Below are 19,511 nucleotides of genomic sequence, written 5' to 3' on the forward strand. Positions count from 1 at the left end.
CGAGGAGTTTGAGGTTTCACTAAATCTTTTTTCTTCTCTTGGGGCTTGGCCTCAGCGAGAAGGGCTGAGCACGAAGTTGTGAGGTGTGGCAGAGTAGTCACTCACAGAGTCTCGCACTTCCACTGTCTGGTTTAAGGGCTTAAAACCCTTTGCTTCAATCTGTAGGACAGACAAGAGTACAATGACTGCCTGGGAGCTGGGTAAGTCATGGGAGACACTGCTCTGGATCTGTGATGATTGTTGGCAAATTCAATTTGTTCTGTGTTGTTTGTTTTGGGTAAATATTTTTGCTCATTAAAGGTGATGCATGTTATCACCAGGGAATGTAAGCCCTTCTCATCTTGATTACACAATGCCACCCCTGCCAGATAAAACATGTTTAAACCAATGTATAAACACACCTGGAGTGCTTCTCTCTCACACTCATACACAGACCAGGTCTGATTTTATTGCGCTTCATAGCATCAGAGTCATAATCATTTTTACATTTGATGCAGCGCCTTATCACGTTGTCAAGAAGTCTCAAAGTGCTTCACAGGATATACTGTAAAGTGAGTTGACTGTATATTTTGTGGGCGAAATGCGGCAGCCAATTGCGCACAGCAGTGTCCCCCAAACAATTGTGGATTAAGTGACCGAATTATTACGATTATTATAANTTTTTTTTGAAGGGATTATTACCCCTGGAAAAGACTACTTGCCTCTTACCTGGAACGTGTAATGGCCGGGTAGTAACAGGCGGTAATATTCCCCCAAGGAGTTCGTTTCATAAGGGTAAATACTGTTCCTCCCCACGAGTTTCACGATTGCATTGGAAATGGGATTTCCCTTCTGATCCAGGACTCTGCCCTTCAGCCCTGCAAAAGGCAACATTGGTCGTCAATCAAGTTGTTGTCCCGACCTGTCAGCCAACCCACGAGGATAACCCTGACCCTGGAAGACAAAGCTGTAAGACTGAGATATATACCTAAGTGAACATGTTTGATTAGCAATAAAAGGGCAGCTCGGTTCTGCTTCCAGTAGACAGGTAGGTGTTTGGCCGCTGGGTATTTGCAACAGGACAGTTCAATCGTCAGCTCATAACAGTGGCCCCAAACATAATTGTAGTCTTGCATACTGCCTAGGTGAGAGATAGTGAAAACTGTCAGACTGTGGAAGGCGGAAGCCAGACACTGGGTGATCTCCAAATGCACTCAACAACAGAGGAACATAGGAACACATAGGAACAGGAGGAGGCCCTTTAGCCCCTCGAGTCTGTTCCGCCATTCTAATAAGATCATGGCGGATCTGTACCTCAACTCCAATTTCCTGCCCTTGTCCCATATCCCTTGATAAACTGACCTGACAGAAATCGATCCACCTCAGTCTTGGGAATTTGAATGGATTCTTGAGAGGGACAGGCAGGGAGCGGGCAAAAGGGGGAGTCATGGTGGGGGGAGGGGTGGGGGGTGGGGGTTTGACTGATCAAGGCCACACTGACTGTTACAACTGGTTTAGCTGCTTTACATTACTGGCTCCAGGGCTGAACTCACACCAGCAAACCCCTCCTCTCCCCCCCCCCCCCCCCCGCCCACCCATTCCCCTATTCCCTCCCTCGGCCCACCCATCTGTGCAGGTGTGTTCAGACCTGACCTACAACCTACTGCCCAGGTGCCTTGCCTTTTACGATGTACCATTCGGCTCCATTCGTCACTCCGTCCTGGAATTTCATCTTACAGAAATTCCCTTTGTGCATGATGGAATGGTTAATGGAGTAAACCTTGGCCAAGGCCTTAAACACGTCATCGTCGGGGCACTCACTGTACCGATTGATACCTGCCAACAGAGAGTGAGAGGAATGGTTAAATGGGCTTCATTCCCAACACTTCCTCCTCCCCACCCCCAACCCCAGCCCAGCCCCACTTCGCCTCGCCCCCTCCCTTGCCTCCTTCAAGGCCCGTCTCAAAACCTTCCTCCATGTCCAATGTATGGTCACCCTCCTATCCCCACCCTCCCTGCGCCCCTCCTGACCCCGACAACTTCCAGCTCAGACGCAAATCCTCGACTGTCCAGCACCTCGGGACGTCCTCATGAAGTGAAAGGCGCTGTGTAAATGCAATTTGTTGTTGTTGTTGCTGTTGATGGGACCTCGGTTTCAACATGTCACCTGAAGGATGCCAACTCCCACATTGTGGCTCCTCCCATTATTTCCCCTCTCCCCCTGTTGTTGTTGTTGTTGTTGCTCGAATGAACGTTTTTAAATTGTTTCAATCCACAACGTTTCACCTTCTTCGTTGTTGTCGAACGGATAGGCAGTGAGGATGGCCCCTCCGTGCAAACTGGCCGAGAGGACAAAGGTCTCCCGCCGGATCCAGCTCATGATGGCTTCCGTTTCCGGCTGGCGGGGGCTGGTGTTGTTTCCGAAAGCGTCGGGGAAATTCCTGTTCAGGTCAACGTGATTCTTGTTATACCTGTAACAGGGAGCGGGGACAGTGATCTTGGTTCTGCTATAATAATAATGATAATAATAATAATAATCCTTGCATTTGATACAGCGCCTTATCACGTCGTCGAGACATCTCAAAGCGCTTCACGGGATACACTGTAAAGTGAATTGACTGTGTATTTTGTGGGCGAAACTCGGCAGCCAATTGCGCACAGCAGCGTCCCCACAAACAGTCGTGGGTTGAGTGACTGATTTATTATTTTTGGAGGGATTGAGAAGGAGGAAGGAAGAAGCAACAACACAAACAAACAATTAAATAGCTAAATAAGTAAAACGAACAAGACAAAAAGTCTTATAGTGTCACGATGGGTTATTACCGGCCTAGTTTGCCCCCACACTTGCCGACCACTGACGCCTCAAACCCGTCGGGGTTCATGGAGGGTAAGATGTGGATCCTCGCGCTGCTGATCAGTTTGGTGATGTTTGTGTCATTTCCGTAACTCGTGACCAGGTAATCGATCAGATGGAGCAGCATCTCTCTGCTCACAGCCTGCACGAGACAGAGTGTCAACCTCCGGAAAGAACATGGGCCCCTTTTTTTAATATCCTAGGCTCCTTTGCTCAGCGGGCTCCGACCTGCTCCATGTCCCCCAACCAGGTGTTGGACATTCAACCTTTCTGCCTCCACTCTTTGGAACTCCATCTCACAGTCCCTTCACCTCGCCCCCTGCCTTATCTCCTTCAAGGCCCATCTCAAGACCCTCTCTTTAGACCGCTCCCTCGGTCACCCTCCGATCCCTACCCTCCTTTCCTTCCATCCTCCTCATCCAGAGCTTTGGGACACCCTCCCGACGTCAAAAATGTGTGGTTGTTGTTGTGTTGAGGAGATCAAACTCCCGTGGATACCTCACCTCGTTCCCATGGATGTTGCCGATGTATTTCACCTCTGGAATGCCGACACGATGGTACTTTGGTGTCTCCCCGATTGCAACGACCCACAGATTCCGTCCTTTGCACAAAAGATCAAATGGACACACACAGCAGGAGATATTATCTAAGTGCCCTCGTTTACAAGGGTTGGGACACATTACAAAATAAGACAACACTCATAGTAAGAACATAATTAATTGTGCCTAGAGATGAAATACCCCTTAATAGCTCTTAGACCCAAATATCTCTGCACATTTACTGCTTCCCCTGCATTTTAGTTACAGAAGCCAGTTTGGACGCATTGGCTGGCTCTGATAAATCCCTGTTATAGACGGTCTATAAGAAACACTAGTCTGATGCCTTCGCTAGACGGGTCTGCAGTACTGCAGGACACTTGCTGAATGACAGATGACTTGGTTGCAGACACAGGGAAATGTCCTTGTGTAAGTGCCATACACAGACCTCTCAATCTGGTATGGATACTCTTAAGCATAGTGGTGGGTTTCTGCGTGTGTCGGACACCCGCTGATCTAACACGTGAGCTATCGTGTTTGCCTACACAAAATATACAGTCAAGTGATTCCTGTAAAGTTGATGTGATAAGGCGTTATCTATATCAACACAAAGATTATATTAGTAGTGGTTCTAGTACTGAAGAAAATTATTTTTCGCCCACAAAATACACAGTCAATTCACTTCACAGTATATTCTGTGAAGCACTTTAAGACGTCTCGAAGACTTGATAAGGCGCTATATCAAATGCAAAAATTATTATTATTATTACCTTCTACAGACTTTCCAATACTGTAAAGGTGGGTAATAGAGGGATAACTTTGATTCACATCACAGAGGAAAGAGTCCAATTTCGCTGTATGATGATAGCTAAAATCCAACCCAGCCCAAGAGTATTGCAGAAGCAAAGCCAGGACACAAAATACTGTACAATTCCAGTCCTGCAGTGTGGTAGCCATCAGCAGGGCAGAAGGATATCAACCTGAAAGAGGCAAGAAAAATAATAAATGGTTAAGTTACGCCCTATTTCTCCTCCATCAATCTCTGAAATGCTTTTTAAATGTAAGAACTCCACACGCCTCTGTTTACCCAGCAGTAAGTAGGGTAAATGATTGGTGGCTCGCTTTCCGGGGGTAATAATCCCTCCAAATTTCTTTTTAAAATGTGTTCACTCAATCCAAGACTGTTTGTGGGACCTGCTGTGCCAATTGGCTGCCATATTTCGCCCACAAATCACAGTCCCTGCGCTTTACAATACTGTGCATCCCGTGAAGCGCTTTGAGACGTCCTCCCGACATGAAAGGTTCTACGTCAAATATAAGGATTATTATTATTGTTATAATATGATCATTATTATCGGTAGTAAACATTTTACGATTCCTGAGAGACAAGAGTCACTGCACAGTGACAAGCCGCGTATCAATCGAAACAAACCTGTGCATTAAATCTCTCTTGGCCCCATGTTTTTACGCTCTTTAAGGCTGGCCAGAGTACGGCGGGTTAGGAACACATTGTGTGGGATCTCCTCTCTGCTGAGGTCATTCCAGTGAAGGGTTTAAACAAAAAAGGGTTCGGAGACCCTCCGCTCGTTTCCTGCGAGAGAGAGAGAGAGAGAGAGAGAGAGAGAAAGAGAGAGAGAACTACAGCCCAAATTTGTCTTCATCAAAGGTCGCCCGCTGTTCTCTTGCTCCACAAGTCACAAGTTGATGGGACTCTGAACCCAACGGTGCTCATAGCCCATTGTTCACATTCATGACCTCACTGGAGCGGAAGCCCAGAACACAAGGAAAGGCATTCCAACAATAATAATTCTACGCCTGTGGGTCTTTCACACACAAACACACACACACACTCACACGGGTACAACGGAAACAGCGTTATTATTTACTACCCTAATAATCCCCGAGGCTCGATATACCCCCTGATCATGATACGCTGTCGATGCGTCTGAAAGTCCTTCGCTCGGGTTTTCACTCTAAAGTGCAGCGGTGAACCGAGTGTGTGTAGGTGAATATGTACCATAGTCAACAGAGTCCGTTTTCAATGTGTAGTAGTAACTGTCGGGCTCTGCAGTGTGAGTGACTGAACTCAACAGTGAGAAACCAAAGCCCTTCACTTTATCAGGATATCAAGAGTTAAACTGCTTGGGGGCGGGTGGGGGAGCGGAAGTCGCCTTCTGCTGGTGTTCAAGTTGACGTTATTGTATAGACATTGACTTAAAAGTGAATTTAACTGGGAGTATCTGCTGTTATGTCCAAGGTTTAATAAAAATAATCCTTGCATGTGATTATAGCCCTTATCACGTCTTCGAGACGTCTCAAAGTGCTACGCAGAATATACTGCATAGCACTTTGAATTGACTGTAGTTTGCGGGCAAATCAAACAGATCAATCAAGGCAGAGGCCTTCTGTGGGTTAGCAAGTGAAGTCCAGCAGGTACACAGTGGCTGAATTCATATCACTGTGTGTGAGTGAGTGTGAGTGTGTGTGAGTGAGTGAGTGTGAGTGTGTGTGTGAGAGTGTGGCCTCTCCCAAGCTCTGGTTACCTGGTAACAAAGGGACGGGGAGCGAGTTGGCTGCGGTACTGGGCACGGTGCCAGTCCTCAAACAACACACCCGGACACGGAGTAAAGATTGGCACTCCTGCGCAGTCCAATTTTTCTCCATCTAAACGTTGTGTTGTTTGAAACACAGTCAGTCAGTCCAAGCTCACTTTTCTCTCCTCTCCAACGCAGCGGATGTACTCTGGGTTCAAATCGCTTGTTCTTTATTTCCTTGTTATTTTGACACACTCACACGCAGTCTCACCCTCAGCTGATCTCCCCTAGATTTCTCTCTCCATCCTCAGAGGCACTCTTTCCACAACGTTGAAACCCAATTTGTCAAACTCCAGTTTGTTGAATAGATCTCGGTGATGCATCTATGATTATTTATATTATATATGTGTAATTTATCGATGACTGCTTGTGGGACGCCGCTGTGCGCAATTGCACCCACAAAATCCACTTTATAATGTATCCTGCGAAGCGCTTTGAGATGTCTCGACGACGTGATAAGGCTCTATGCCAAATGCAAGGATTATTATTGATTATTATTATCGTTGCCCTAGATATTGCAAATTCCCTTCTTGTTTAACCTATGAATCCAAAATTTGCAGGTTCCAAATTGAGTTTATCTCGCGGTTATAAAAATGACGACACTTGTATTTATGTAGCGCGTGGGATAGGTATCTTGGAGCGCTTAAACCTATTAAATAATATATCTTTAAAAATATTTTTTAAAAATATTTATATTGAAGAATATTTAAAAAATCTCTTCATATATAAACTAAATCTCTATTTCTTTCCTGGTTTTGTAGTGTTATGCATCCGATCAAACCAGAGGCCTCCACAAGTCACATCCAGGTATAAGGGAAAGGGGTGCGAAGGAGATCAGCTTAATCTTGGGGAAAACGTAGGAGAAGAAACATAAGGAGATGGAGACGCAGGTGGAAGCAAGGCAGAAGGAGGCGGTGGAGAAAAAGAATGAGGAAGAGAAAAAGGAGGATAAAAAAGAGGAAGACGAGAAGGAGGATAAAAGAGAGAAAGAGGAGGATAAAAGGGAGGAAGAGAAAAAGGAGGATAAAAGAGAGGAAGAGGAAAAGGAGGATAAAAGAGAGGAAGAGGAAAAGGAGGATAAAAGAGAGGAAGAGAAAAAGGAGGATAAAAGAGAGGAAGAGGAAAAGGAGGATAAAAGAGAGGAAGAGAAAAAGGAGGATAAAAGAGAGGAAGAGGAAAAGGAGGATAAAAGAGAGGAAGAGAAACAAGAGGAAAAAGGAACAGAGGAAGAGGAAAAGGGGAAAGAAAAGGAGGAAGACAGAAACAAGGAGAATAAGCCCCAGAGTCCGGATCAGGTGAGCAGTCAAGTTGTGTAGTTTATCTCTTCAAGGACATTGAAGTACAGTGCAATCGATCGTACAATAGTACAACGGTGCAGTCCTGTAGCTCAGTGGTTAGCGCACTCTCCTCGCAAACAAAAGACTTGGGTTCGATTCCCGACAGGACGAAATACTGGGCAAGGTTCCTGTATCAAAAATGCAAAGGCAAGGATCATTATCTGTTGTGTTTCATGACGAATCCCAGCTGTAGGCGAGGGTGGAGCAACATTCCCTTAAACGTGCCATTTGCAGATCACTCCATGAAGTTTCCTATGGGGGGTGCGTGTGGTCGATGAGTATTTAAACCGCACCGATTCCATTATTCCCAAAGGCACCCAGCAAGCAATACTAATAATCCTTGCATTTGATACAGCGCCTTATCAAGTCTTCGAGACATCTCAAAGCGCTTCACTGCAGAGTAAATTGACCGTATATTTTGTGGGCGAAACTCGGCAGCCAATTACGCACAACAGTGTCCCACAAACAGTCGTGGATTGAGTGACCAAATTGTTATTATTATTTTTGATTTTTTTTTTTGAAGAGATTATTAGCCCCGGGTAAAGCGATTTGCCAATCGACTGACAACCAGGTTCCGACTTACCTCTAAGTAAACAGAGGTGCGCGTGTGTGTGGAGTGAGGAAACTTGCCTAACATTTTGCCCTGTCTGGGAATCAAACCCAGGTCCTCTCGCTTGCGAGGCGAGTGCTCTAACCACTGAGCTGGAGGACCCCACGATGGATTTGCTCCACTAAAAGTGGACACGTTGTAAAGTCTGATCCCTGCGTTAAACCGAAACCAAACCTGCGCGATTGGCCGCTCACAAGGACGGTTTCTCCCGCAGCCCGCTGACCCCGTGATGCCGGCTGACCTCTTTCCCAAGCCTGTGTCGGAGCAACAGCTGGAGGAAGCCTGGAAGGAATCACTGAAAAATCTGTTCGGGTCGAGTCAGATCTTTGAACCGGAAAAGTGCCTGGATCAGAGTTCCTTCATAAAGTCCACCGTCATCCATGACCAGGCCACGACATAGTGAGTTCATCTGGCAGCCGTTTCCTTTCAAAGAACCGTGTAAAACCAGCTGAACTGACGCAGCTTGTGTTCATTTCCCCCCCAGTTACGAGAAGGGTTTGGAGATGTATTCCAGCAGAAAGTTGGACAAAGCGGTGACTCTGTTCAGCAAAGCGATCAGCCTGCAGCCGGAGAGGGTAAATGTCAGTCCGTCACAACAACAACAACAACTTGCAATTACGCAGCGCCCTTCGCACGAGATAGCTTCCCGGAGCACCTCACGGTTCACGACCCAAAAAAACGCAGCATCACAGCAATGACCGGCGGGGAGGGAATCGGAGGACGGAAATCATCTTCCCAGACCATTTTGTCTTAGAGTTTAAGATCTTATTGTGGAGGTCCGTAGCACAGTGGTTAGCGCGCTCGTCTCGCAACCGAGAGGACCTAGGTTTGATTGTCAGGTGCGGCAGAACCTTAGACAAGTTTCCTTACTCCACACGCCTCTATTTAACCAGCAGTAAGTAGGAACCCCGTTGTTAGTCGATTGGCTTTTCCGGGGGAAAAAGTTCCTTCAAAAAAAATGTGGTCACTCAATCCACGAGTGTTTGTGGGACACTGCTGTGCGCAATTGGCTGCCCCCAAAATACACAGTCATTCCGCTTTACAGTATATCCTGTGAAGCGCTTTGAGACGTCTCGAAGATGAGATCAGGCGCTGTATCAAATGCAAGGATTGTGATTACTATCATTACGACAGTAAAACTCTCACAAATCTGATCCGTATCAATCGTACAATCGCCCAAGTGGTACATCCGCCGCCCAAGTCAAGAGTTTATATTCGATGCAAGTTCAACAGAACTCATACTTTGACATTAAAAAGCATTGTCCCGATCGAGACGACTTGCGTGAGGTTTACTGTAAGATATTGTTATGATATTACTGGCTGCAGGTGGAACTGTACGTGAGTCTGGCTGATGCCTATCTGCAGTTCTGTGACTTCCAGTCAGCCATCATGAACTACAGGCGAGCATATACCCTGAACCCCGGGAATGAAGAGTTACAGCTACAAGTCGGCTTCACCACCTACATCCAAGTGAGTCTCTGCCTTCCTGCAATAAAAACAGAAGTCGCTGGGAACACGCAGCGGGTCAGGCAGCATCTATGGAGAGAGGAAACTGAGCATTGTAACTCATTTTCCTCTCTCCGTAGATGCTGCCTGACCCGCTGCGTGTTCCCGGCGACTTCTGTTTTTATTTCAGATTTCCAGCGTCAGCAGTATTTTGCCCCTCTGCCTTCTGTATGTAAGATACTCGCTCTTAAGAGAATAACCATAACAACAGCATCCCCATTATTGTAACGTGCGAACTATATGTTTCTTCCACAAAATACACAGTCACTCCACTTTAAAGCTATATTCTGTGAAGCGCTTCAAGACGTCCCGAAGACGTGATATATCAAATGAAAGGATTATTATTATTATTATTATTATTATAGATGAACCTTGGTCTTTTTTTGTCCAGCAATTCCTTCGTTCATTCCTTACTTCCTCTCTTTTTTTCTTCCATTTCTTCTTTCCTTTGCTTTCTTCTCTCCCTTTCTCCCTCGAGTCAGTAACAAGAGTGAGTGTCTATTGGCCCTGTATCCCTGTGTCTGACTCCGTCGCTCTCCCTCTCTCTCTCTCTCTAGGGCCAGTGCCTGTTTGAAATGCAGATGTACAGTGAAGCTTTAGGAGCTTTCACAGAAGCGTCGGAGTTGTGTCCAGAAAACCAAGGATACCAAGTGAGAAGGTGACTGACCTGTTGCTGCTGCTGCAACTGTGCGGAGTGCGGCTGAGAAGTACAACCGCCAACACCCACGTGAACGTGATACAATGACCAAGTTACCTGGCCTGACATTTTTATCGCACCTCGTCACCTTGAAACATCTCAACGTGTTTTTGCCGTCATCGCCCCCAGTGAAGTGCCGCGACTGCGTGCGCGCAGGCAAACGCGGCAGGCAATTTGAGCGTGAGGGGCGCCCTGTGTGAGGGGCTCTGTAGAAGTGAAGGTTGTTGTTGTTGAGCACTGCAAGATTACCACTAATTGCTGGGAACGTGCAGCAGGTTGGGCAGCATCTATGGAGGGAGGAAAATGAGTTAATACTCATTTTCCTCTTTCCGGAGATGCTCTCTGACCTTCAAGATTCGGTCAGGACACCTGGAGAGAGAAACTAACCCTTCTCGTTTGCAATAGCCCAGCTAGGATTGTTATTGTCGCTTTGCTTTTGACGCTAAGCTCACCCTGTACAGGAAACAATGTAAAATAAGTTCTAGATCCTGGTCCTCACCTTCAAAGCCCTCCATGGCCTTGCTCCCCCCTACCTCTGCGACCTCCTAACCCCCTACCAATCTGCTCGCTCCCTCCGCTCAGCAGGCTCCGGCCTGCTTCATGTCCCCCGCTTCGCCCACCCCACCATTGGCCTTCAGCCACTCTGCCCCCACTCTCTTGAACTCCAACCCACAGTCCCTCCATCTCGCCCCCTCCCTTGCTTCCTTCAAGACCCATCTCAAGACCCTCCTCTTCGACCGTGCCTCTGATCACCCTCCTTCACCCCCTGCCCTCCACTCTCCCTGCTCCCGACCCCCAGTTTGGATCCGAAACACTGATTGTCCAGCGCCTTAGGATGTCCTCCTGATGTGAAAGGCGCTATACAAATATAATTTTGTCGGTGTTGTAAAATAAGAGTCCTCCACTTTATAGGATTGTCTGCCTGGCTGCGCTGGGGAGATTCAAGGAGGCCCTGCAGGTGGCGAACAAGTTGGTCATGGTCCAGAAGAATAACCCAGAGCTCTACATCCTGAGGGCCAGGATACACGATCACTTTGGCAACGTGAGTCTCTTTTGTTCCGTAGCATGGTGGTTAGCACGCTAGGCTCGCAAGCGAGAGGACCCGGGTTCGATGCTCCTCACGCTTCTGGTTGACCGTTAGTTAGTAGGAACCCGGTTGTTAGTCGATTGGCGTATCGCTCTCCAGAAAAAAATATTCCTCAAAAACCAATTGGTCACTCAGTCCACGACTGTGTGTGGGACACTGCTGTGTACAATTGGCTGCCGTGTTTCGCCCCCACAATACACAGTCACTCCATTTACAAGATATACTGTGAAGCGCTTTGAGATGTCTCAACAACGTGATAAGGGGCTACGTCAAATGCAAGGATTATTATTGTATTGTTATTATAAACCATAACAAGGGCCACCAACTCTTTCACACTGTGGTAACTCTCCTTAACATTTGCACAGAATTGTGGAATTTTGAGGTCTCTATTAACATCGACTTTGTTAACTGTGTTAACATGAATCGGGTCTCTTTAGGAAGCAGAACAGTGGTATTTTTCATGTCCTTATTGACGTGTTTTTTTCCCTGGCTAATAGTTAGCCCTCTGTAACAGCGATATCACCGCGGCCTTGGCGATGGATCCCACCTGTCTAGGGGCACTTTCCCTCAAGTCCAGACTGGGGGAACGGGCTGAAGAGGCCAAGGCACAGGCAGTGAACAGCGCTCTGAGAGGTCAAATGAAAGAGGCAATGCAGAAGATCAACAAGGCTTTAGAAAATAACCCCAATGAAGCCAACTACTATATCCTCAGGTACCGCAGTCACAGGCTGGGCGCAACTCAACAACAACAACAGCAGATTACATTTGCATAGCGCCTCTCCTTTAATTCTTTTTTGGGGTGTGATTCTCCATGTGTTTGTGCCTTGATGACCTCACCATCATCAAGGCGCTGGACAGTCAAGGATTTGCACCTGAGCTGAAGATTGGGATCGGGAGGGGTGGAGGGCAGGGAGGGTGGGGGTAGGAGGGTGACCGAAGTCACGTTTGGTCGAAGAGGAGGGTTTTGAGACGGGCCTTGAAAGAGGCGAGGGAGGGAGCGAGGCGAAGGGACTGTGGGATGGAGTTCCAAAGAGCGTGGGGGCAGAGCGGTTGAAGGTTCGAGGATGGGCTGGGCGGGGGACATGGTGCAGGCCGGAACCTGCTGAGCGGAGCGAACGAACAGGTCGATATGAACGAGTTTACGATTGGGAGGAACATTGTGCTCCCAGGATTGGGTTGTTGTTATTTTTTTTAAGAAACCCTACTGCACGTTTGTCTTCATTTTATTGACTTCTTCGATCTCCAGAGGAACCCTGTACAGGAAACTCAAGGAATTCAACGCGGCCATCGACGACTATCTCTTCGCCCTGGACAAGGTCAACTACAACGACCAGAGCCAAATCTTCGGGGAGGCTCAGGGGCAGCTGCTGCTCACCTACAATGACTTTGCCGTGTACTGCTACCAAAGAGGGTTTTATGAAGAGGCCATCCTCCTCCTGAACCAGGCCATCAGGGGAGAGAAGCAACAGAAAGGCCTGTACATTAACCGGGGAGGTAAGCACTGCACAGAGCACTTGCTGCGCAGGTGACTACTGTCTGGCATCGAGACTGTTTCATAGCCAATAATCCATTCCCCCAACCCGCACCCCCAGCTCTAACCTGGCCCCCATTTACTCCGCAATAACAACAGCAAAATTACATTTATACAGCCACAAAGTATACAGTCAATTCACTTTACAGTATATTCTGTGAAGCACTTTGAGATGTCTCAATGACGTAATAAGGCGCTATATCAAATGCAAGGATTATTATTATTATTCACTCAGCGATGTCCCAGCTCTCAGTTATGAATTAGGTAAGCAGGATGCATCCCTCCAGGGAGAGAGAGAGAGAGAGGACATTCCATTCCAACAGTCTATCTCTGGGATTTGCACGTGTAGGTGAGATGCATGGAATTCTCAGTTTGGTTTGGAGACTCTTAAGCGACAGTGATGGGTTTCCGCATGTGTCAGACACCCGGTTTAACAAAAAAAAACTTGGGAGGACAGTTGGCCAGGACCCCTCTCCCTCTTCTCCTTCTCCTTTGTGGGAATGTCAGAGGGTCCTTGAGGTTCACTTGACCAGGCAGGTACCTGACCCTGAGAATGTTGAACGGCCAATCTCAGATGGGAACAGACTCCATTCCCCCCCCCAGCTCTAACCTGGCCTCCATTCAACCTGCTATAACAACAGCAAAATTACATTTACACAGTGCCTTCCATATCAGGAGGACATCCCAAGGCGCTGGACAGTTAAGGATTTACCTCCGAGCTGGGAGTTGGAATCAAGAGGGGTCCTGTAGCGTATTGGTTAGACCACAAGGGAGAGTACCCTGGTTCAATCCGCCAATTGTCTAAACAACTGGGTTCCTACTTCCTGCTAGGCAAACAGAGGCATGTGGAGTAAGGAGACTTGCCTAAGGTTTCACTTCGGCCCGCATGGGAATCAAACCCGGTTCCTCTCGCTTGTGAAGCGAGCGCACTAATCACTACGCTGCAGTGTTCGACCAAAACAGACGAAACCAGCGATCAGTCTATTCGTCCCTACGTGAAGGACGCATCTGAAACACACTGCCACCTTTCAAATATTCTTACAGATTGTTTCTTCAAGAAAGAGAACCTGGAGTACGCCTTGCTGGACTATGAGCAGGCTCTGGACCTGGATAACAAGGACCACAACATAAAGGACAGGATCGCCATTGTGCGTGACGAACTCGGACTTCGGGACTATAAGCTCAGGTACAGAGAGCTGCTTCTGTTGTTGTTGTTTAATTTGCCACAACAGGATGGGGTGGACCTAGCTGGACAAGCAATGGGAAACCTTGCTAACAACAACAAATTTCACAGCAACTTTCACGTCAGGAGGATGTCCACTGATGGCACTAATGGCACTGAACGGTCAGGGATTTGGACCCGAGCTGGGAGTTAGGATCAGGAGGGGTGGAATGCAGGGAGGGGAGGGGTAAGGAGGGTGACCGAAGATGCGGTCGAAGAGGAGGGTCTTGAGACTTGCCTTGAAGGAGGCGAGGGAGGGAGTGAGGCGAACGGACTGTGAGATGGGTTCCAAAGCTTGGGTTGCCAGACAGCACTATCAATGGCAAGCTCTGCAATATTAGCTGGTTAGACTCCAGCAGTTACCCCCAATGGACACTCTGGGATACCCCCCAAGCCTTGGCTCTCGCCAACCTGCGCCTAATACTTTCCGGAATTAGGTAAGCAGGATACATCCCTCCAAGGAGAGAGAGAGTGCATTCCATTCCAACAATCTATCTCTGGGATTTCCATGTGTAGTGTGAGATGCATGGAATTCTCAGCTTGGTTTGGACACTCTTAAGCACGATGATGGGTTTCCGCATGTGTCAGACACCCGGCTAACCAACCCCACCCCCCAAAAAAAATCTGCAGCAATTAAAAGCAAAAACGATTTGCCCCAGCGCCCAGACTGGCTCAGGTGTTTAGGGGGGTTCCTGGGGGAGACATTCTGACTCAGACTTGCCGTCCCTTGACTGCAGGAAGTACCTCGATGCGGAGAAGAACTTCACCATCGCCATCCAGAACAGCCCCCGGGCGGCGATGTATTACCTTCACAGAGCCAAAGCCCAGCGCTTCATGGAGCACCTACAGCAATCACAGGAGGATGTGGTCACAGCGCTCTTACTGGATTCACAGCACAAAGAGGTAACAGTTCAGATCAGGTACAGCTCATATATAAGTACAACAACAACAACAAGATTGCATTTATCGAGCGCCTTTCACGTCGGGAGGACATCCCAAGGCGCTGGACAGTTGGGTCGGGACCCGAGCAGGGGGAAATGGTCAGGGTGAGTGGAGGGAAGGGAGGAAGCGAGGAGGGGAGGGAGCGAGGAGGGGAGGGAAGGGGGGGAGAGAGCGAGGAGGGGAGGGAAGGGAGGGAGCGAGGAGAGGGTAGAGAGTCGAGAGGGGAGCTGAAGGCATGGTTGAAGAGAAAGGTCTTGGGACTGGCCTTGAAGGAGGAAAGGGAGGAGGTAAGGCGAAGGCACTGGGGGATGGAGTTCCAGAGCCTGGGGGCTGAGAGGCTGAAGGCCCGGCCACCGATGGTAGGGCAGTTGGGGCGGGGGATGTGGAGCAGACCGGAGCCAGAGGAACGGAGGTACAGGCACGGAACCTGTGTATGGTCACAGCTCCTGTAAGGATAACAACTTTTATGTGGAGTCCCATGGCATCGTGGTTAGAGCACTCGCCCCACAAGCCAGAGGACCCTGGTTTGATTCCCAGCTAGTGCAAAATCTTAGGCAGGCTTCCTTACTCCACACTCACATCTCTGTTGATCTAGCAGTAAGTAGGAACCCGATTGTTAGTCAATTGGCGGATCGCTTTCCAGGGGTAATAATCCCTCCAAAAGTAAATCAATTTGGTCATTCACTCCACCACTGTTTGTGGGACACTGCTGTGCGTCAATTTTCTGCCGCGTTTCACCCACAAAAAAAACACAGTCACTCCACTTTACAATATATTCTGTGAAGCGCTTTGAAACGTCTCAATTAATAATAATAATACTAATCCTTGCATTTGATATAGCGCTTTTCACGTCGGGAGGACGTCCCAAAGCGCTTCACAGAACACACACTGTAAAGTGAATTGACTGTATATTAATTGAGACGCAGCAATGTCCCACAAACAGTCGTAGATTGAAAATGACCAATTTATTATTGTTTTTGGTTTTGGAGGGATTATTATTAGGCTCTGTGTGGAGTAAGGAAACTTGCCCAAGGTTTCGCCTTGACCTGCCGGGAATTGAACTCAGGTCTCTCGCTTGCAAAGCGAGTGCTCTAACCACTGAGCTACAGGACTCCACAACAATTACATCATAAGGCGCAACATCAAATGCAAGGATTATTATTATTATTCTAATATAGATACATCTCCTCTATACGCACAGCTCCTATGACAGGGACACGAGTATGTTCTAATCTGCCTCTCCTGTTTAGGTCATGCCTCTGGTAACTCAACTCTTCCCTGGGAAATCTGTGGACGAGATTCTAGCGAGTGAACTGGGAGAACATTCCAGAGCAATCCTAAAGACCATTCCTCAGCTCTGCGAACCCTACTGCCCACCCACAGCTCAGAAAAGGTAGCCAAAGCCTAGCGGCTCTGAGCCGAGGGGGTGGTGGGGCGATTCTCTCCTTTCCTGTTTCCTCAAGTCCTCCTTGTTTGACTTTTTTTGAGGCTCAAAAGAGCCTAACTCATGTAATCCATGAAAGGTGATGTTTATTTGGTTGAGTCGCTCACCCTCTCACCTCGGGTCAGAGGGTTATGGCTTCAAGCCCCTTGTCAGGGTCTGAGTTCACAGTCTAAGCCAGTGGCGGTTAACCTGTGGCCCGGGGCCCGGAAGCAGCCCCCTCCCACTCTTCTGCCCCCGAACTTACGCACGAGTCTTGGTAAGTCCGTGTTCGATTGGTGGTGTGTTTTCATTTTTTTCTGGATCGAATACTTCTTGATTTATGGTATAAAATTGCTGTGCGCACAAGATATACAGTCAATTTCACTTTACAGTGTATCCTGTGAAGCGCTTTGAGACGTCTCGAAGACGTGACAAGGCGCTGTGTCCAATGCAAATACTTCTGACCCTTGGCGTCTGTGCTCACTTGCAGTCCATCAGTGATGACCATGAAAAGCCAAGAACAGCTCAGCCCCATCATGAACACTGACCAAGCGGCTGATAGAGAGACGCGCACACACACACTCTCGGAGACTGGAGATCGCTATTTACAAGCTTTACGCGAACAAGAGCATAACGAACAGATCATCATGAGCCGGAGGAAGGTGAGGCCATCCCAGTCCTGCCCTCTCCGACCCCACGTGCCATTTTCCTTTACATAGGCTTCTGTTTATTGTGTGGGAGACTGTACCCTCCGCGCACAGCCTTCACTGAAGGAGCCGGGGGGTGGGGGGGGAACATCCCGAGGCGCTGACACATACACAACGTAACCCCCATGCAGGACCCACTGCAACCCACCCACCCCACATACAGACCCCAAACCCCACCCCCACCCCCTCTACCCCCACTGTCTACAGTACTCCAGGGGTGACCTGACCAGAACTATATCAACCTTACTCTACCTGAGTCTATGCACTCGTCACGGGGCTCAGTTTGAGGCTGGAAGCTTGGTGGATGGTAAGTGGTGGTGGGGAGGGGTGGGGGCTTGAAGATGGCCTCGGCTGACCTACCTCTTCCCAAATATTCCCTCAGCTGAATTTGGAAGTGAAGAACACTCTCCGTGAGAGGATCCCATTGAGCTCCGAGGTGCCGAGGATCCCCCGACATCTCGCTCTCTGGTCCCAAAGATCCCGGCCCCGTCAGCCGGGCAGACGCTACGACTGGAAGAAACGCCGCGCAGCTTTGCTGAAGCCGCTGAAATGACAAGGGTTTAGTCAAGCCCTCGCGCCTCTTTCTCTCTCTCTCTCTCGCTCACAGCTAATAAAGTTTACTTAACAAGGACTAAGTTTATCCAGGTGAAATCTATGCATCACAGGCTTTGCCGCAGTGTGTACTGTGGACCCGCAGTGTGGTCAGTAAACCCTTTGAAGTGCTTTGAGACGCGCTCCCAATGCAGAAGATGCTGTATCAGATAATAAGGATGCTTGCATTTGATGTAGTGCCTTATCACGTCTTCGAGATGTCTCAAAGCGCTTCACAGGACACACTATAAAGCGAATTGACTGTATATTTTGTGGGCGAAACCCGGCAGCCACAGCAGCATCCTAAACAGTTGTGGATTGAGTGACCAAATTATTATTATTAATTTTTTTGTGCAAGGTTTACAATAATCCTTGTATCTGAATCATCACTCAGACGCACTGCAGACCTGATGTATCGCAGAGACCAGTAGCGGGAGTTAAGAGAAACCATAGTAATTTACAGCACAGAAGAAGGCCACTCAGTCCCTCATGTATGTGCCGTCTCGTTTAAAGAGCGCTCCTTTTCAGTCCCATTTACCTGCCCCTTTCCTCCCCCCCCACCGCCCTCAACACCCCGCACACCACACCACACAGATCCCTTGATGTACGGAAGAAAGTCCATCCTGACAATGTCATTGCCATTTGCCATATATTTATGAAACGATATTTATAAAGATTTACAAATCACTATTTATAAAAAAATTCATATTACAAAGACACGGTGCGAGAAAGATGTTGTTTCTTCCCCGTTTCAAGTTACCGTCAGTTTGGTTGGGTCCCTCACTCCCTACTCAAACCCCCACTTTCTCTTCCTCACTCACTCTCCCTCTCTCTCTCTCTCTCTCCCTCTCTCGCTCTTCCTCCCGCCAGCCCGCGCTCCAAACAAAACCACTATTGCATTTCGACACGTACGAAACTCGCTCATGGGAACGGTCGTTTCACGTTTACAAATAAAAGTCCAGTTTGGCCGCCACTGTTTTACAGCCCGTCTTGGAAAACAACTTGTGTTCCTCAGGGAAGTAGCTCATGGCGTTGACCACCTCCTCGATGAGATCGCCTCCCAGACCCAAACTCAGCCCCCGGGATAGCAGCTCGCTCCGCACGCACTCCCCCACGTGTTTGCGTTTCAGTGGCAGGAAAGGCACGAAGCGGTCGACTAACTCCTCGTTTATAATGTCGGAGTTCCAGAATCCGCCTGCGGACAGAGACAGAGAGAGAGAGAGCAAGGGAGAAATAATAATAATGATTCTTGCAATTGATACAGTGCCTTATCAAGTTGTCAAGATATCTCAAAGCGCTTCACACAACATATTGTAAAGTGGATTGACTGTGTATTTTATGGACGAAACACGGCAGCTAATTGCACACAGCAGTGACCCACAGGCAGTCGTGGATTGACTGGCCAATTTTTTGTGGGGGGGCCAGGGGGAGAGGGGAGAGATTACCCCCGGGAAAGCGAACTTCCGATCGACTAACAACCGGGTTCCTACTTCTGCTTGGAAAAACAGGCGTGTAGAGTAAGGAAACTCGTCTAAGGTTTCACCCCGACCGGGAATCAAACCCAGGTCTTTCCGGTTGCGAGACAAGCCCTCTAAACACTACACTCTGGGACTCCAGAAAGAGTGAGAGAGAGAGAGAGAGAGAGAGAGAGAGACTAGATCTAGATGTTCAGTCTGCCATCGGAACCTTGCATGACAATTCACTCAGTTCTCAGCGAACATATCAGGACATTGACCTCATGATGCTAATGCTCTGTAACCCAATGAATCTTTCACCTAAGTCAACTCTCAGATATTACCTTAAATATCAAACCGGCTTCTCTGTCTCTGTGGGAAGAGACACAACAGCCTTCACAGCACTCTCTGGCTCTCATCTAATTTATCTTTTTTAAAAAA

General features: G+C 48.2%; 3 protein-coding genes across 3 annotated transcripts in view; 1 reads left to right on the forward strand and 2 right to left on the reverse strand.

The window, feature by feature from the left end:
* Positions 1-33: 33 nt before the first annotated feature.
* LOC103184619 (carboxypeptidase M-like) lies at positions 34-4,856 on the reverse strand. The gene is made up of 9 exons (XM_007902742.2): positions 4,802-4,856; positions 4,140-4,349; positions 3,337-3,434; positions 2,803-2,975; positions 2,266-2,450; positions 1,660-1,815; positions 968-1,120; positions 709-857; positions 34-159 (listed from the first exon to the last, which is right to left on the reverse strand). Exons 2-9 carry the CDS (start codon positions 4,324-4,326, stop codon positions 52-54), a joined length of 1,209 nt encoding a protein of 402 aa, XP_007900933.1. The 5' UTR covers positions 4,327-4,349; positions 4,802-4,856; the 3' UTR covers positions 34-51.
* Positions 4,857-7,204: 2,348 nt separating this feature from the next.
* Positions 7,205-17,578, forward strand: LOC103184722 (tetratricopeptide repeat protein 16). Its single transcript, XM_042337435.1, has 13 exons — positions 7,205-7,258; positions 8,125-8,309; positions 8,395-8,485; positions 9,237-9,380; positions 9,974-10,074; positions 11,026-11,159; positions 11,702-11,912; positions 12,447-12,694; positions 13,776-13,917; positions 14,691-14,856; positions 16,146-16,288; positions 16,809-16,980; positions 17,408-17,578. The coding sequence occupies exons 2-13, from the start codon at positions 8,140-8,142 to the stop codon at positions 17,576-17,578; spliced, it is 1,893 nt and encodes a 630-aa protein (XP_042193369.1). The 5' UTR covers positions 7,205-7,258; positions 8,125-8,139.
* A 673-nt stretch (positions 17,579-18,251) lies between these two features.
* Positions 18,252-19,511, reverse strand: part of LOC103184618 (torsin-2A) — a 2,843-nt gene continuing 1,583 nt past the window's right edge. The window contains exon 4 of the mRNA XM_007902741.2: positions 18,252-18,811. Coding sequence (XP_007900932.1) covers positions 18,561-18,811 — 251 coding nt within the window. The 3' untranslated portion in view covers positions 18,252-18,560. The remainder of the gene's footprint in view (positions 18,812-19,511) is intronic.

The sequence above is a fragment of the Callorhinchus milii genome, unplaced genomic scaffold, assembly GCF_018977255.1.
Source record: "Callorhinchus milii isolate IMCB2004 unplaced genomic scaffold, IMCB_Cmil_1.0 Scaffold8, whole genome shotgun sequence".
In the NCBI taxonomy this organism is placed as follows: Eukaryota; Metazoa; Chordata; class Chondrichthyes; order Chimaeriformes; family Callorhinchidae; genus Callorhinchus; species Callorhinchus milii.

Excerpts from the sequence above, each read along its gene's own strand:
- LOC103184722 (XM_042337435.1), top strand. The coding sequence starts at position 8,140 with ATGCCGGCTGACCTCTTTCCCAAGCCTGTGTCGGAGCAACAGCTGGAG. Across the intron at positions 11,160-11,701 it reads CGATCACTTTGGCAACGTGA|CCCTCTGTAACAGCGATATC; the intron begins GTCTCTTTTGTT and ends GCTAATAGTTAG. Across the intron at positions 12,695-13,775 it reads CCTGTACATTAACCGGGGAG|ATTGTTTCTTCAAGAAAGAG; the intron begins GTAAGCACTGCA and ends ATATTCTTACAG.
- LOC103184619 (XM_007902742.2), bottom strand. The coding sequence starts at position 4,326 with ATGGCTACCACACTGCAGGACTGGAATTGTACAGTATTTTGTGTCCTG. Across the intron at positions 3,435-4,139 it reads TATTGGAAAGTCTGTAGAAG|GACGGAATCTGTGGGTCGTT; the intron begins GTAATAATAATA and ends TTTTGTGCAAAG. Across the intron at positions 1,121-1,659 it reads CGAATGGTACATCGTAAAAG|GCAGTATGCAAGACTACAAT; the intron begins GCAAGGCACCTG and ends TCTCTCACCTAG.